The sequence below is a fragment of the Anolis carolinensis genome, unplaced genomic scaffold (assembly GCF_035594765.1).
Source record: "Anolis carolinensis isolate JA03-04 unplaced genomic scaffold, rAnoCar3.1.pri scaffold_9, whole genome shotgun sequence".
Taxonomy (NCBI): domain Eukaryota; kingdom Metazoa; phylum Chordata; class Lepidosauria; order Squamata; family Dactyloidae; genus Anolis; species Anolis carolinensis.
In genome coordinates this window covers 27,385,910-27,402,333 of record NW_026943820.1, presented here as the reverse complement: position 1 = coordinate 27,402,333, position 16,424 = coordinate 27,385,910, and the positions used below count along the sequence as shown (strand labels likewise).

The 16,424-nt window shown below is 47.9% G+C and overlaps 1 protein-coding gene across 3 annotated transcripts in view; it reads right to left on the bottom strand.

Annotated features, from left to right (window-relative positions):
• plekhg4 (pleckstrin homology and RhoGEF domain containing G4) overlaps positions 1–16,424 on the bottom strand; it is a 38,866-nt gene that overhangs the window by 2,529 nt on the left and 19,913 nt on the right. For 2 of the 3 annotated variants that reach the window (XM_062961562.1, XM_062961564.1), the window contains exons 4-21: positions 14,194–14,409; positions 13,066–13,189; positions 12,880–12,973; positions 11,949–12,035; positions 11,737–11,853; positions 10,385–10,483; positions 9,972–10,120; positions 9,205–9,343; positions 8,965–9,087; positions 7,919–8,116; positions 5,410–6,086; positions 4,360–4,606; positions 3,374–3,463; positions 1,577–1,801; positions 977–1,147; positions 709–886; positions 466–582; positions 58–327 (exon numbers count right to left, since the gene is read on the bottom strand). In XM_062961562.1, the coding sequence (XP_062817632.1) occupies positions 58–327; positions 466–582; positions 709–886; positions 977–1,147; positions 1,577–1,801; positions 3,374–3,463; positions 4,360–4,606; positions 5,410–6,086; positions 7,919–8,116; positions 8,965–9,087; positions 9,205–9,343; positions 9,972–10,120; positions 10,385–10,483; positions 11,737–11,853; positions 11,949–12,035; positions 12,880–12,973; positions 13,066–13,189; positions 14,194–14,409 (3,321 nt within the window). The remainder of the gene's footprint in view (positions 1–57; positions 328–465; positions 583–708; positions 887–976; positions 1,148–1,576; positions 1,802–3,373; positions 3,464–4,359; positions 4,607–5,409; positions 6,087–7,918; positions 8,117–8,964; positions 9,088–9,204; positions 9,344–9,971; positions 10,121–10,384; positions 10,484–11,736; positions 11,854–11,948; positions 12,036–12,879; positions 12,974–13,065; positions 13,190–14,193; positions 14,410–16,424) is intronic. The other variant, XM_062961563.1, reaches the window with a different exon arrangement.

Below are 16,424 nucleotides of genomic sequence, written 5' to 3'. Positions count from 1 at the left end.
GGGTGGTACAGAATGCTGAAAGGCCCAACAGCAACAAAGGGGTTCCCGCACACTTACTCATGGAAGGCTGGCTGCTGGTCTCATTCTCGGTCTCGTCTTCCTCCAGGCAAGGGGCCCGGGCGTCGAAGGGGCGGCTGTGGGCCAAGAGGTGGGGCAGCTGGCCTCGGTCAAGGTACATGTGCAGGTTGAGGGGGCCCAGCACTGAGGAGGAAGAGGAGGAAGAGGGGGACAAGGAGGGGCCGCCCAAAGGGAGCGGGGCCTGGGGCCTCCGGTAGGGCACCGCGTGGTCAAAGAGTGAGACGGCGATGGAGGCGCGGGTCCTGGCTCCTGCACAAGGGACATCCAAAAGGTCAGCTTCGAAGAGTCATAGAATAATAGTCCAACCCCCTTCTGCCGTAAAGGAAAAGCACCATCAAAGCACTGCGAAGGGAGAAGGAGGGAGGGAGGGGCCGGGCCTGCGCTCACCTCGACCCTTCATGATGTAGTCGATGGCACGGTCCTGGATGGCGGCTTCGCTGGGCTGGATGTCCAGGAATGGCTTGTTGCCCACCCCCATGGAGACCATCTCCTGTATCCGGATTTCTAGGGAGGGAGGGAGAAAGGGGATGGCAGGGCAGTCAGGGCTACGAGGCTCCAGCTGGGGCTTAATGGCTGCCCTGGGATCGCTGGGAAAGGTGTGGGTCGACCTGCGCGGAGGAGGAGGCGCACCTTTGTTGCGGGCGGCTTGTTCCCACAGGATCCGCGTGATGTCTCTTGTCCAGGCCTGCTTGGTCTCTGGGCTTCCGGCCTGCAGGACGAAGGTGTCGCTGGACTTCCGCCTCCGGAACCAGATCTCGAAGCGCAGGCCGCTCTCGCCCGAGTTCTCTGTCAGGCCGATGTCTGCCGTCTGCAAGGAAGGGGGCGGAGAGAGAAATTGCAGCCAACTGCAAAGGACTAGGGATTCCCTCCTCTCTCCACGCTCCGTCCCCACTCTTACCTTGAAGGAGCGCTTGTAGACGTAGACGTCCAGGCCGCCCTCCACGCGCTTGGGCTTGCTGAAGAGGATCAGATCCTCAAAGAGGAAGACGTGGCGCTGGCACTTCCTGCGGCCCAGGCAGACGCTGAACTCATCCTGGCGCACCAGCTGGCCCTGCTCCTTCAGGTTCACCTGCAAGGCAGGAAGAGACAGACAGAAGGTGGAGTTATGGAAAGCAGGCCGGGGAAGCTGGCCAATGCAGTCAAGACTGTGTGGAATGCATGGGGATACATGTTTATATTAGCATTAGTTAGGAGGTTAATGGGGGTAAAACTTCTATAAGATGTTTTAGGCGGGGAGTGTCATACCCCCACAGAGGCTTTTATTGTTTTCTTTGTTGAATCTCAGTTGTCCCTTTTTAAAAAGAGGGTTTAGTTCCTTTTTTTATAGTTTCCGGGATGAAACATTAATTAGACCATCTCCCTTTAAGACCACCCCCAGGATCACACTTGCCTACTGGCCATCCAAACAGGGATGTAAGAGGCTATCCAAAGGGGTCCCCCAGCCCGTCTCCTCTTCCCCGCTCCCTCCCTCCACTTCCCTCCATGTAAACATTCATACGTCGCACTCCCGGATGGCGTCCATGGCCAGGAGGTCGTTGCCATGCCGCAGCTGGAAGCGCACCATCTCCTGGGCAGCCCGCAGGTCAGCCCGCTCCTGCTCTTGGCCCTCAGTGCACTGCCGGAGCAGGTCCTTGAGCAACAGGGCGTACTTGCTCATGCGCTGGATGGGCTTCAGCAGGTAGGAAGCCAGGTCCATCTTGTCCCCCAGCTGCACCTGCTTGGACTGAGAGGGACCAGGTTAGGGGGCAGCCGGCCATTCAACCCAACCCAAGTCCTTCCCCCAGCAGTCAGTGGGAAATTTCTGATGTGCGGATTGAATGGTTGGGGTCTGGCTAAGGGACTATTAAGGCTTGCTGAGGCTGAAGACACCATCCTAAGTGGATCGGAACCTTTAAAACAGCATTATGGAGAAACAGAGGTGAAGAAAAATGCTAATGAAGGAAAACTACTAAACTCCTGACGATAACTGATCTGGGAACTTCTGGGGCAAACAGGACATGTTTACATGGTCAGAGACAATAATTCTTTAAGTAAGGAAGTCAAAAATAATGGCTCCTTACTTTAAGGAAGAGGTTTTCACCTGGATTGTTTTAATATTAATGTTGTTTAATATTGTTTGAATACAGTAGAGTCTCGCTTATCCAACCTCAACTTATCCAACATTCTGTATTATCCAACGCAGTCGGCCTTTTAGCAGTCAATGTTTTTGTAGTCAATCTTTTCAATACATTGCAATGTTTTGGTGCTAAATTCATAAATACAGTAATTACTACATAACGCTACTGCGTATTGAACTGCTTTTATATAAATACTGTAAATAATAAATAATTTATGTGATGTTTTGGTGCTTAATTTGTAAAATCATGATGTAATTTGATGTTTAATAGGCTTTTCCTTAGTCCCTCCTTATTATCCAACATTTTCACTTGTCCAACGTTCTGCCAGCCCATTTATGTTGAATAAATGATACTCTACTGTAGTTGTATATTTTAAGTTGTATTGAAATGCCTTTTAGTTATGAGCCGTATGGAGCAAAAAAGCAGGCTATTAATACTAATAATAATAACAATAATAAAACATTTGTCCAGAATTGATGGAGTTTCAACAAGTCTCAGCTGAATAACAAGTTGTCAATCAATTCAGAATAACAACAATAAAAATTGCTAAAGAGATACAGTAGAGTCTCACTTATCCAAGATAAATGGGCCGGCAGAACATTGGATAAGTGAAAATCTTGGATAATAAGGAGGGATTAAGAAAAAAGCCTATTAAACATAAAATTACATTATGATTTTACAAATTAAGCACCAAAACATCATGTTTTACAAGAAATTGACAGAAAAAGCAGTCCAATACACAGTAATGTTATGTAGTAATTACTGTATTTACAAATTTAGCACCAAAACATTGCAACATTGACTACAAAAACAATGACTACTAAAAGGCAGACTGCCTTGGATAATACAGAACCTTGGATAAGTGAAGCTTAGATAAGTGAGACTCTACTGTACTTTCCTTTTGGAAAAGTGTGGCATATCTATGAGGAATGCATAGCTTGCACCCGCCTTCTTCCAAGATGGCCTGAATGAATGAAGAAGGTGGTGAGTATGCATGTGAATGAATGAATGTATGTGGAGTGAATGTGGAGTAAATGTGAATGTCTGTGTAACCAATATAGCTATTCTAAAACAAACTGGAGTCTGTGAGTCTACTTCTTTCTCTGAAAGTGCCTGCTGCAACCTGTCCCACTGAAAATGGATTTTTAAGATTAAAAAAGTATTCATGACAAACTCACCCTGAAGAACGCGTTCCCTCGGCCGGCCAGGAGAGCATCCGATTTGGGCTTGTTTTTGCTGTAAAGCGCATACATCCCAAATTGATCTTTCTGCAAAAGGGAAGGAGCAAGGCCTGAGTCAGGGAGGCAGATGTCAGCTGGGGGGGGGGGGGGGGGGAGGAGGAAGACCCCTCCCCCTAAAGGCATGCGACTAATCATAGGACAGTGATGGCCAAGCTATGACACGCGTGTCAGCACTGACACACCTAGCCATTTTTGCTGCCACGCTGCCACATGCAGATTGATTGGATGACTATGTCTTTTGTGGCCAAATTTGATGAGATTTGGTCCAGTAGTTTTGTTGTTTAGTCCATGGGAATTATGTATGTGTGTGTGTGTGTGTGTGTGTGTGTGTGTGTGTGTATATATATATATATATATATATATATATATATCCATACATACACATATATATGTAATTATTATATCATTCCATTATTATTGTAATATATTATCATATTATTACTATTATATTACTATATTCATGACTACATTGAAACTACAATAGAGCGAAATCAGCGTGGAAACTGCAAGAGGTACCATAGAATGTTGTACATGGAAATAATGGTAGTAAATAGTTTTTGATTTATTAAATACAGTTATATATTACAATTATATATTTTTGTTATTTAAACTATACATATTGCAAAATTATGGTTTTTTTCTCGAAGTGACACACTACCCAAGTCATGCTAGGTTTTTTGGTGAATTTTGACACACCAAGTGCAAAAGGTTGCCCATCATTGTCATAGGAAGAGCTCTGTTGACCAGGAGGTGCTCTCACCCCAAGCTCTCCATGGTTGGCACAGGTGCCAATGGGACTGGATGGAGCCATCATCCCCAAGCGGAGATCAAAGTCGGCCACAATTGAAGAAGCACCATGACCCCAACTTGGCTTCCCTTTCGCCTTCCCGGTCTGTCCCTGGCCCCTCCCAGACCCCCCTTACGTGTCTCAGGAAGCAGTGGCTGACGCGCAGCGGGTGGGCACAGCAGCTCTCCAGCTCCCGCAGGAAATACTGGCTGTGGAAGCTGTGGAGCTTCTCCAGGTTCCCAAACACCACGCTGCGCTTCCCCCGCAGCTCCTGGGGAAGGTCCGGGCGCTCCATCTCCGGGAAGTAGCTCTCCATGATGTAGCGCAAGGAGCGCACGTACTCCTGCTCCGTCCTCACCATCTCGTCCACAATGTTCTTCAGCCTGAGGCAGGGAAGAGGAGAAGGAAGGAAGGAAGGAAGGATAGAAGAAGGAAGGAAGGAAGGAAGGAAGGAAGGAAGGAAGGGAGAGAGGAAGGAAATAAAGGAGGTAGGGAAAAAGAAGAAGCAAAGGATGGATGGATGGATGGAAGGACATAAAGAAGGGATGCAGAAAAGAAGGAACGAAGGATGTATGGAAGGAAGGAAGGAAGTAAAGGAGGGAAGGAGGAAGGGAAGAAGGAACGAAGGATGGATGGAAGGAAGATAACGAAGGAATGAATGATGGATGGATGGAAGGAATGAAGGAAGGGAGGGTGGAAGGAAGGGAAGGAAGTAAAGGACGGAGGGAGGAAGAGAAGAAAGAATGAAGGATGTATGGAAGGAAGGAAGTGAAGAAGGTAGGAAGAGAAGAAGGAATGAAATAAGGAAGGGAAAGAAGGGAGGGAGGAAGGGAAGAAGGAACGAAGGATGGAAGGTAGGAAGTAAAGGAGGTAGGGAAGAACAGAAGAAGGAACGAAGGATGGATGGAAGGGAGGGAGGGAGGAAGCAAGGAAGGAAGTAAAGGAGGGTGGGAAGAAGAGAAGAAAGAACAAAGATGGAAGGAAGGAAGAAGGTAGGAAGAGAAGACAGAATGAAAGAAGAAAACGAAGGAAGCGAGGGAGGGATGAAGAGAAGAAGGAATGAAGGATGGATGGAAGGAAGCGAGGGAGGGAGGAAGGGGCAAAATCCAATTATAAGCATTTAATAAATAAATAAAATAATAGTAATAATATCTCATCCCCCCCCCTATGGCCCCACCCGGCCTACCGGTTCCATCCCTTGGCCTCCTCCTCTTCCTCCTCCTCCTCTGCCGTGTTGAGACCGCTGCTCATGCGCTGCTCCTGTCCGCATGTGGGGCCCCAAGCAGGAGGCACAAGCGCCTGCGGGGCCCCTCCGGCCCTCCTGGCCAGCTCCGTGCTGCTGACCTCCAGGCCCCGGATGAAAACCCCGTGGTGGTGGTGCCCGAAGGGTGCCGGCTCGCTCAGGGTGCGGTGGCAGCTGGGGCGCAGGCCCTCCATGGTGCCGCCCAGCTCAAAGCTCTGGGCCTTGCGCAGGATCCGCTGGGGGTGCGCGGGGCCTGCCTCCACGTCACCGTTGGGGCTGGGAGAGGCCTGGGAGGGGCCCACGGCAGCCAGCTCGTGTGGCCAGGCCCAGTGTGGCCGCAAAGGCTTGGCGGTGGCGCTGAGCGCAACCTCCAGCTTCCTCTCCAGGCCCCGCCTGGCCTCCTTGCACTGGGCCCACGCTCGGTGCCACCGCTGCAGTGCAGCCCCGCTCTTCAGACGCAGCGCCGCCTCCTTCATCTCCTGGAACCGGGCCTCGCTGAACCTGCAGGCGCTCTCCAGCCAGGCTGCGGCGGCCGTGGAGGCGTCTTCGGGGCAGATGGAGCTCTCCTCCGGGCCCAGGACGGACAGCAGCCGCGTCCCCTCCGCAGCCCAGGATTGCACCTGCGGGAGAAGGAAGGGCACTCATGTGATGGATAAATATGATGTATGGTATGAATGAAATTACACCAAAGGGGGTATAATGGGGCCTAATTGGGATGAAGACACGATTCTACAATACTGAGGCCTGGAAAATAAATTACACTCAGGAACTGTTATTAAAAGTTGCTGATGAGAACCGTGAAAATGATTACTGTATATACTCAAGTAGAAGCCTAGTTTTTCAGCCCTTTTTTTAAGACTGAAAAAGCCCCCCTCGGCTTATACTCGGGTGAGGGTCTTGGTTGGCTTATATTTGGGTCAGCTTATACTCAAGAATATATGCTACATTTATTATTTTTCTCTATTATTATTGGTATTATTACATTTATTATTTTTCTCTATTATTATTGGTATTATTACATTTATTATTTTTCTCTATTATTATTGGTATTATTACATTTATTATTTTTCTCTATTATTGTTGCTACTATTATATTTATTTTACTACTATTATTATTATTATTTCACTCTGATCTTATTATTATAATTATTTTACTCTATTTATTACTACATGTATTATTTTCCTGTATTTAATATTATTATTACATGTATTATTTGACTCTATTATTATTAAAAGGATACATAAGCACATTTACATTGAAGAAGATTAGAATAATGATTTGATCAGAGTTGGACAATCTTATCTTAAATTGGAGCTTTATGTAAATATTCAAAAACATTTAACCTACTGATGCCTCAATTAATGTAATTTTATTGGTATCTGTTTTTATTTCTGAAATTTACCACTCTTGGCTTATACTGGAGTCAATGTTTTCCCAGTTTTTTTGTGGTAAAATTAGGTGCCTCGGCTTATATTCAGGTCGGCTTATACTCGAGTATATATGGTAACTGTTGAGCTGATGGTTATTTATTTACCGTGTCAGAAGCGAATTATAAAACAGTTATAATGTATTTTAAAAACACACAAAGTTAAAAACTTGATATTATACTCGATTTCCTTTGACCAGTAGCTGGCCACATGGAGTGCCTCTGGTGTTGTTATAATGTGGCAGGGTAATGAGCTATACAAAACACAATAATGGTTCAAAACATAAGTAGTACACAATATGTATATTAGAGCATCATATACATATTACATTCACAGAATCAATGCTCAGTCCTATGGTTTATAACCCAAAAGTATCTAACTCAGTATTATAAATCAAACAAGCTGATATAAGTCTCTGCAGTCCTAAAAGGATTTGATTGGCTTACCGAAACTGGGATAGAACCCGGAAGCCAGTTGTAAACAGAGTAAACGGATATATTACCACCTACTCCAGTCAATAACCAGCTACTCAGGATCTACATCAGCACTGACGCTGTCTCCTTGGCTTTACTATTGATTCTAAACCTGTGGAGTCCTGAGGAATCCTTCCAGAACTGCAGAGACTCTGAATCGGTTTGCCTTTAAGCCAATCAAATCCTTTTAGGAATGTAAATGTGAATGTAATATGTATATGATGCTCTAATATACATATTGTGTACTACTTATGTTTTGAACCATTATTGTGTTTTGTATAGCTCGTTACATTGTTTAGAATAGACATCTGTGTTTATCCAATAGTATAATGTGGCAGGGCTCAGGCCCAATTCAGAGCAAGGAGTGCAACACAGCTGAAGATATGAGGGCTTTTTATTATTCAAAGAAGGATGCAGGGTTTGCAGACAAGGTGTGGCCCGGACAGAGAGCGGACATGTGGCTGTGCATCCTGGCCCATTCAGGCTGGAAATGGGTTTCAAAGGGGGTGGGAACAACATGCTGGGCAGGGATTGGCGGGCTGCTTCCTCACCTGGTCCAGGAACTCATAGAGACGGGCAGCCTCCTCCAGCCGGTCCCTGCCATCGTCCAGTTGGCGGCAGAAGCCCTGCAAGTGCTGGCTGCCGCTCTGCAACTGGGCCACGGCTCCCGCAGGCAGCTCCCCGGCGGACAAGGAGAATTCCTTCCATCCCGTCTTCCGCAGGGCTTCCCAGCCCTTCTGGATGTATTCCTGGAAGGAGAGGAAGCAGGAGAAGGGTTGGTAGGCTCGCAGGAAATGCCCCAGAAAGCGAGAGTGTGGTTGTGCGCTTTCTGGCTGCAACGTGGGCCTGGAGCCTCTGGTGCAGTGGTTCTGAACCTCCCTAATGCCGTGACCTGTTCATACAGTTCCTCATGTTGTGGTGACCCCCAACCATAACATTATTTCCGTTGTGACTTCATAAATGTAATTTTGCTACTGTTGTGAATCGTAATGCAAATATCTGATATGCAGGATGTATTTTCATTGACTGGCCCAAATTTGGCACAAACCCCCGATACACCCAAATTTGACTACTGGTGGGGTTGGGGGGATTGATTTTGCCATTTCGGAGTTGTAGTTGCTGGGATTTATAGTTCAGCTACAATCAATCATTCTGAACTCCATCAACAATGGAATTGAACCAAACTTGGCACACAGAATGACCAACAGAAAATACTGGAAGGGTTTGGTAGACATTGGCCTTGAGTTTTGGAGTTGTAGTTCACCTGCATCCAGAGAGCACTGTGGACTCAAACAATGATGGATCTGAACCAAACTTAGCACGGATACTCAATATGACCAAATTTGAACACTGGTGGTATTTGGGGAAAATAGTCCTTGACATTTGGTAGTTGTAGTTGTTGGAATTTATAGTTCACCTACAATCAAAGAACCCCTTGAACTCCACCAATGATACAATTGGGCCAAACTTCCTACACAGAAACCCTATGACCTGCAGAAAATACCAGAGGGATTTGAGTTCCTAAGACCATCAGAAATATGTGTTTTCTGATGGTCTTTGGCAACCCCACTGAAACCCTCATGCTGCCCTGACTTACACCAGCCACCAGCTCGAAGTCCTGGAACTGCCTCCGTGCCCGAAGGAGGGCCTCCGAGGAAGGGCCCAGCTCCCCCAGCTCCGCCAGCCGCGTCCGGCCCACGTTCTCAATCCAGCTGCTGACCTGCAGAGGGACAAGGGAGCCAATGCAATTGATGGATGGTTAAGCAGTGCCCTGCACGAGCCCTGGACTCCTTTTTCAGGAAGAATGTTAGTGCCACCCGTCCCCACTCGCACAAACCTCCCGAAAGGCCTCCTCAAAGGCCGGCAGGTCCCTGAGCAGCTCCAGGGCCCGGATGCGCTGGTTGGAGGCCAGCACCAGCTGGTGGATGCCCTCGTCCACCTGGTTGTACAGGGCAGTGGCCTCGTCCAGCGCCGACCTGGAAGGGAAGGAGGGTGAAGGTCAGCGCCATGGGGGCAATGCACTTCCCCTCTTCTCCCCTCAAGGTCTGCTTCCTCCCAGAGGCTCCTCTCCTTTTCCTCCTCCCTCCCTCTCCAAGTATTATGATTACAGTAGAGTTCTGGTTATCCGACATAAACGGGCGGGCCGAATGTCGGATAATCGAAGCTCTATTATCCCTCCCGGCAAGCACCTGGCTTGAAGAGCCCTGCTGCTGCCTAGGAAAGCAGCTGTTTTTATTTATTTATTTATTTACTTATTACAATATTTATATCCCACCCTTCTCACCCAACAGGGGACTCAGGGCGGCTTACAATAAAACACACATATAAAAACTGTACAATACACTATAAAGCAGTTAAAAAAATTAACTTACATAAAACATTCATAAAACGCATTATAAAAATACAGATAGTTTTTCTAGGCAGCAACGCACAGCAGGTCTCTCCAAGTGTCAGGCACCTGCCAGGAGGGGCGGGACGCTGGCGCATCAGATAATACGGTGTCTTGGATAAGCGGAAGTCGGATAATCGGAATGCTTTTTTTCTCCACAAGAAGACCCAGTGCAGCTGACATTAAAGGCATTTCAACGCAAGGAGGCGACTCACGGGAAGTCCTGGGCGAGAGCCACGCAGGAGTCCTCCTTCCGGAGACGGGCTAGCAGGGCCCCCCCTTCTTGCTGCAACCGGACCAGGCGGGCGTCCTCCAGGACCGTCTTCATCAGCTGCCGGTCCCTCTTCAGCAGCGCCTCCGCCTCCTGGGGAGACATGCAAAGCCCCCATGGATCTCTCCGCCCTGGAAGCCCACACACCCATCACTCTCTTCTGTCCTTGCACAACCCTGGCGGCTGAAAGGAAATGGCCTGAGGCTGTTAGGAATGGTGGGAGTTGGAGTCTAAAACACCTGGAGGGAGAGCCCAAGTTTCCCCATGCCTGTTATAGAGGATAGGGATCCACGTTTTAAAGTTTTACACTCCTGGTCTGTGAGCATAATAATAAAATTCCCTCTGGAAGAGACTCACCTCGGCTCTCTCTGGCCACCCGCCGGACCCCACGGCTTGGACAGCCCCCTCCAGGAAGGCGCGGGCCCCTCTGCATCCCTGCAGCAGCTGCTCCAGGCGCTGGAAGAAGGGGGCACAAAGGCATGGCCTTGGATGGGGAATCTAAAGGGACCCACCTTTGGCTGGTAAAAGGGGGGAGGTACTGGACCAATGTCCACTTTGGAGGCTTTGGCTTCTGGACAGACCCAGAAGGGCCTCAGGGAAGAGAGGATGCCTGTCGTGGCTCCGCAAAACGCTGAGAATTTTACTGATATTTCAGAAGACAAAGGATTTGATGGGTTTCAGAGTAATGATTCTGTTTGTATTAGGAGAAAATTGCATCCAGATGAGGCTTTGGATTACAGTACCCGTTCCAGACAACAGGAAAAACAAGGGAAAGGGAAAGTCCCGGGTCCCCTGGGAAATAGGCTTCACCTGTGTGGGAGTTCTCAAGAGAAGCTAGATTAGGCCTGAGAACAGAGGGAGTGAAAAACAGACTACAGTGTTCCCTCACTACTTCGCGGTTCACTGTTTCGCAGTTTTTCAATAAACACTAAAAGACTATTATAAATCATAAAAATTGCAATTTACAGCCTAAGGAAGGGAGGAAGGAGAAGCCAAAGGGAGAGAAAAGGAGCCCAAGCAGCAATGGGAGGAGAAGGAGGCGATTTATCAACACATGATTGGTTGATAAAGACTTAAAATTGTGTATAACTACTAATATATAAATATTAAAATAAATATAGTGTCCCTACTTTGCAGATTTTCCTGGAACCTAACCCCAGAGATAAGTGAGGGAACACTGCTCTGAGAAAATCCATGAGAAGCCCACGAAGCCCAGGTGCGTTTGACATGATCTCATGGCTACTTAGTCAGGCTTAAATTAAGGAGCGCGGGCCTCATGCCTTCAAAGGAGACAACATTGCCTTAAGGATGGTTTTCCTGTCTCGGTTCTCAAAGTTCATGATTCAAGTACCCTGTCTTTGTTTTTGTTTATGACTCAAGTCTTCCGTTTGCCTATATTCTTTGAAGGAATTGCCTTGAAATAAGTTCCTGATTTAATGCTATGGATTTATGTCTGAATGTCTGCTGTGGCTTTTCTCTCTCTGGACTTTATGTACTTGGGCATTTCTGGATTACTGCTATTTTGTATTCTCTACTCTTCTGCCCTTTTGGGAAATGCCTTTTTCTATTTGTACCTGCTTGTCTAATAAACTTTTGTAGTTAGTACTACCGGACTCTGGTGTGGTGCTGGGTGAAGAGGTGTTCGAGTGCCTGCTCCTTGGAGGCCTGCTCACTCACTCACTCACTCACTCACTCCGTCACTCGCTCACCATGCGGAAGCGCAACCAGTCTTGATGGCAGTAACGGAGGGTCCCGTCGAACTCCGGGGGAAGCTGTGCGGACTCGATGTGCCTGTGAAGGGCCTTCAGGGAGGTCAGCAGCTCGCACTGGAGGAGAAGGAAGAAAGAGGGTGGCCACGGCACTCCTGGAAGTCCGCCATGTACCTCCCCACCCAGAGTGGCCCCTTCGCGCCTGACCCTACCTGCATCGAGGGCGGTTTCTCCACCCGGAAGGTGGCCTCTTTCTCGGCGAGCAAGAGCACTCCGTGCACACAGCGAGGGACGGCCTCCTGCAAAAGAACCAGACCAGGATTGAGTCCCCATCACGACCCCTTCTTTCCAAACACAAGGGAGAGACCAGCAAAGGCCAAGCAGGACTAACAAGGCAGGGTGGTGCTCAGCCGAGCCCCCCTCCATCGCCCCCACCGTCAGTTGTGACTTTGGCCCAATGACCCATGGAAAGAATGACTTCCCTCCACCCACTCCCCCCATCCTTGGGGCAGCAGCAGCAGCATCTTCATCATCACACCTTTCTTCCAGTTTGGGATTCAAGGTGGCTCATGACAAATAGGAGGAACCACACAGTCAAAATTCACAAACTACAGAAGTAAAAAAAAAAGATTTAAAATGATGGGGAGAAGAAGGGAGGGAGGGAAAGCACAAGAGCAGGCAAGGAAGGAAGGGAAAGGAAGAAGAACGGAATAATAGAAGAAAGGAAGGAGGGAAGGAGGGAGGGAAAGGAAGGAAGGAAGGAAGGATAGAAGGATGGATGGAAGGAAGGATAGATGGATAGATGGATGGATGGAAGGAAGGAAGGAAGAAAGGATAGAAGAAATGAAGAAAGGAAGGAAGGATAGAAGAAAGGAATGAAGGGAGGATAGATGGATGGAAGGAAAGAAGGAATGAAGGATAGAAAGATGGAAGGAAGGACGGAAGAAAGGAAGGAAAGAAGGAATGAAGGAAGGATAGATGGATGGATAGAAGGAAGGAAAGAAGGAAGGATGGACAGGTAGAAGGAAGGAAAGACAGAAGGAAGGAAAGAAGGACAGAAGGAAGGAAGGAAGCCCTTGCTTGGCCATCCCTTGCCACCTGCGGGCCACATCTTGCCCCCCCCCCTCCCTGTCTCTCTCTCACCTGCAGGGCGGCCAGAGCAGTGAGGAGGGCCGGGGCCGGAGGACATCGCCGGACATCGACCAGGACCGTCAGGCCCAGAGCCTGGAGCTGAGGCCTGGAGACCAGGGAGGAAGAGGAGGAGGGTGAGCGGCCTGGCCTGTGGCCTCTGTGCCCTCCTCCTCCCGCTCCCTCGGCCCCACCACAAACCTGAGGGTGCTGCGCAGGTAGAGGAGGAGGCGCACCAGTCCGCTGGCCTGTTTGGAGGGGTCCGGCCGCAGGGCGCTCCTGGTCAGGAGGACGGCCACTGCTCGCCCACACCGGTCCCTGCCGCCTGGGGAGGGAGGAGGAGGAAACGTGCATTCTTGGGAGGGCCACTCATGGGCAAAGCAAAGGGGCCTAAGTCTCGTTCGGAGTCTTTGGCTCTGGTGAATGAATAAATTAAGTGAATGAAGTGAATGAATAAACTAAGCCTGGGCTAACTTTGTCTCTCCCTCCAGGTGACATGTTAGTATGGTATTGTCCTATTTGGATGACATGTACAAAATCTTAGAACATTTGGATTATTGAATATTTCCGTGTAATAAACATCTATCTAAAACATCTATCTATCTATCTATCTATCTATCTATCTATCTATCTATCTATCTATCTATCTATCTACCGATCTATCTATCTATCTGATCTATCATCTATTAATGCTTTCCTATTCTTTTCTATGGAACGCAGCAACTGAACATACTAGAGAGAAAGGTTTGGGGAGAATTCACCATGATTTATAGGAGTTGTAGGGACTGGGATGTATAGTTCACCTGCAATATAAGAGCACTCTGAATCCCACCAATAATGGACCTGGAGCTAACTTGGCACACAGACCCAACACAGCCAACTTTGTATACTGGTGGGTTTTTTGGGGGTGGGAGGGGGGCTGAATTGGGAATCTGGGAGTTGTAGTTTGCCCGCATCAAGAGAGCACTGACCCCAGGAGATGACGGATCTGGACCAAATTTGTCACACAGATCCAACATGGCCAACTGTGAACACTGCCGGAGTTTGGGGAGGACTGACCCAAGTTTTTTGGGAATTGTAGTTCACCCACATCCTTATGGATTTTCTAAAGGGAGCATTCATAAAAAAACAACAGGAAATACTGAGTTTTTTGCTAAGACATATAGTAACATATGACCAAAGTGATATTACCTAACATCCAAAAACAAACAAGGCCCTTTTCAAAGAACCTGGGAATTGCTGGTACCCAAGCTAGTGTGTGTGTGTGTGTGTATATACAATAGATGGATGGATGGATAGATAAACATAATAAAGAGTTGCACTCCTTACCTGGCAGGTAGGCCACGCCACTCTGGAGCATCTCCCAATCCACGTCCCTCCATGAGGGCGACGATGATGACAGTGGGGCCATCTGAAGGGCTTCCCCCCCAGAAGGGAAGCAAGGTGGTCCCAGGACCTCCAGGGGGGAGGGCAGTGTCTCCGGTGGACAGACAACGACGGGTCTGCTTTGCCTGTGGGCCTCCTCTGGCCTCTTCAAGCAGGCTGCTGCAAAGAGAAAAGAAAGAGGCATGGGAGGCATACCCATCAGCACTATCCCCAGGGACAAAACTGATGTACAATCAGTCCCCAAGTTACAAACATCTGGCTTACATACGATTCCTAGTTAAGAACAAAGCTGGACTCAATGGTCCATGGGGGTCCCTTCTAAATCTATGACACTATCTCTATCACATATATACATACACTAACTGTGCCCAGCCATGCGTTGCTGTGGCGTTGTCCTAATACATACACACACACTAATATATACATTAGTTTCGAACAGCAAAGGACCGAGCTGGGGAGCAGCTGGTTAGTAGCCAGCTGCAATAAATCACTACTGACTGAGGTCACAAGTTTGAAGCCAGCCCAATTCATATTGAGCCCCTGACTATTAATAGCCTAGCTTGCTGTTGACCTATGCAGCTCGAAAGACAGTTGCATCTGTCAAGTAGAAAATTTAGGTACCGCTTTATGCAGGGAGGCTAATTTAATAAATCTATGACACCATAAAAACTTCCAGCAATGTGTGGAAAGGAATGAGGAAGTACTCCATCAAGGACTCAGTGTCACAAGTGGACGGCGAAGCGGCAGCTCCCCCTGTGGCCGGAATCGAGCATAGCCTCATGAAGCCAGAAGCTGGAAAATGTTCAATTGCCTCTGTGTCTGTCTATGTATGTCGTATGTCCGCTCTGAGTCCCTTTCGGGGTGAGAAGAAAGGGCGGAATATAAATACTACAAATAAATAAATTTGGCTGGAGTTACACTTAGAAATGTACTTGTTCCAATTTAAAAACAAACTTAACTTAAAAACAAACCTACCGAGACGACCTGTACTAATTTGTTTCATTTATCCCAGGTAACAGTCATTACAAAAACATGACAGAAAACACAACAACAGAAAACTCTGTGTGTGTGTGTGTGTGTGTGTATATGCATGTGTGTGTGTGTGTATGTGTGTGTGTATATATATATGTGTGTGTGTGTGTGTGTGTGTGTGTGTGTGTGTGTGTGTGTGTGTATATATATATATATATATATATATATATATCGCTAGCTGTGTCCGGCCACGCGTTGCTGTGGCGTTGTCTGGTGATGTCTGTATTTTATAGGCAGTGTGGAAGAGGTCTAAGTGAGGCCTAACTTTGCCTGTCCCCTGGGCTGAGTGGGTTGCTAGGAGACCAAGTGGGCAGAGCTTAGCCTTCTAACTGGCAGCAATTGGATAAAAACAATTATTCCTCTCTCTCTAATTAGGACTTTATTTTTCTTTTCTTTTTGTTGTATCAACCTAGAGGCGTGGATGATGGGTTGTATTGTCAAATTTCGAGGTTGGGGGGCCTGTAGTTTTGTTGTTTTGTCGGTCGCCAGGATTCCATCACTCTTTTATATAGATATAGATATATAGAGATAGATAGATAGATATATTCCAGCTCAGGTAAGAAGATGTCTGCGCGGTTTTTCTTCTTTTTGTGCCAAACAGAAAAGGTAAAGGAGGAGGCATGCCTTCCAGGTGAAAATACGCAGGCCCTGAGCCAACACTCCTTATGTCTGAACTTTTGTACATTTGGTTTTAGTTCGAAAGAGCTGTGGGAACCTGCCAAGAGGCCCTGATTTCTTGAACCCTTTTGGCTACTCTGGCCTCCTTTCTTCTCAATTGCCTCTCTAAGGCCCCTGCTCGGCTCTGTTTAGTCTAGCAGAGACTGGCAGAATAGGCTTTAGTGAATGGGAAGACAAGTCGGGGAATGAAAGCCACCCCAGCGCACTTCCGCCTCGCAAGACCCCGACGCTGACAGAGGGGCTTCTGAACCGCCTGCATTGCATTGCATTCCCACGGACACAGGTTCCAGCACCGGCCAGGCCATTGGCGTCCTCCCACGCAAGGCCTTTGCCCTCTCCCTTTCTCTCTCTCCCTTTGGCCTCCGTGAATGAAAGAGAGGCTCTGGAAGCCAGAAGGAGGGCAAATGGGGGTCCCCACGCAGGACTTCCCATTCCTTGTCTTCCTGGAGTAAAAGTAAATATTA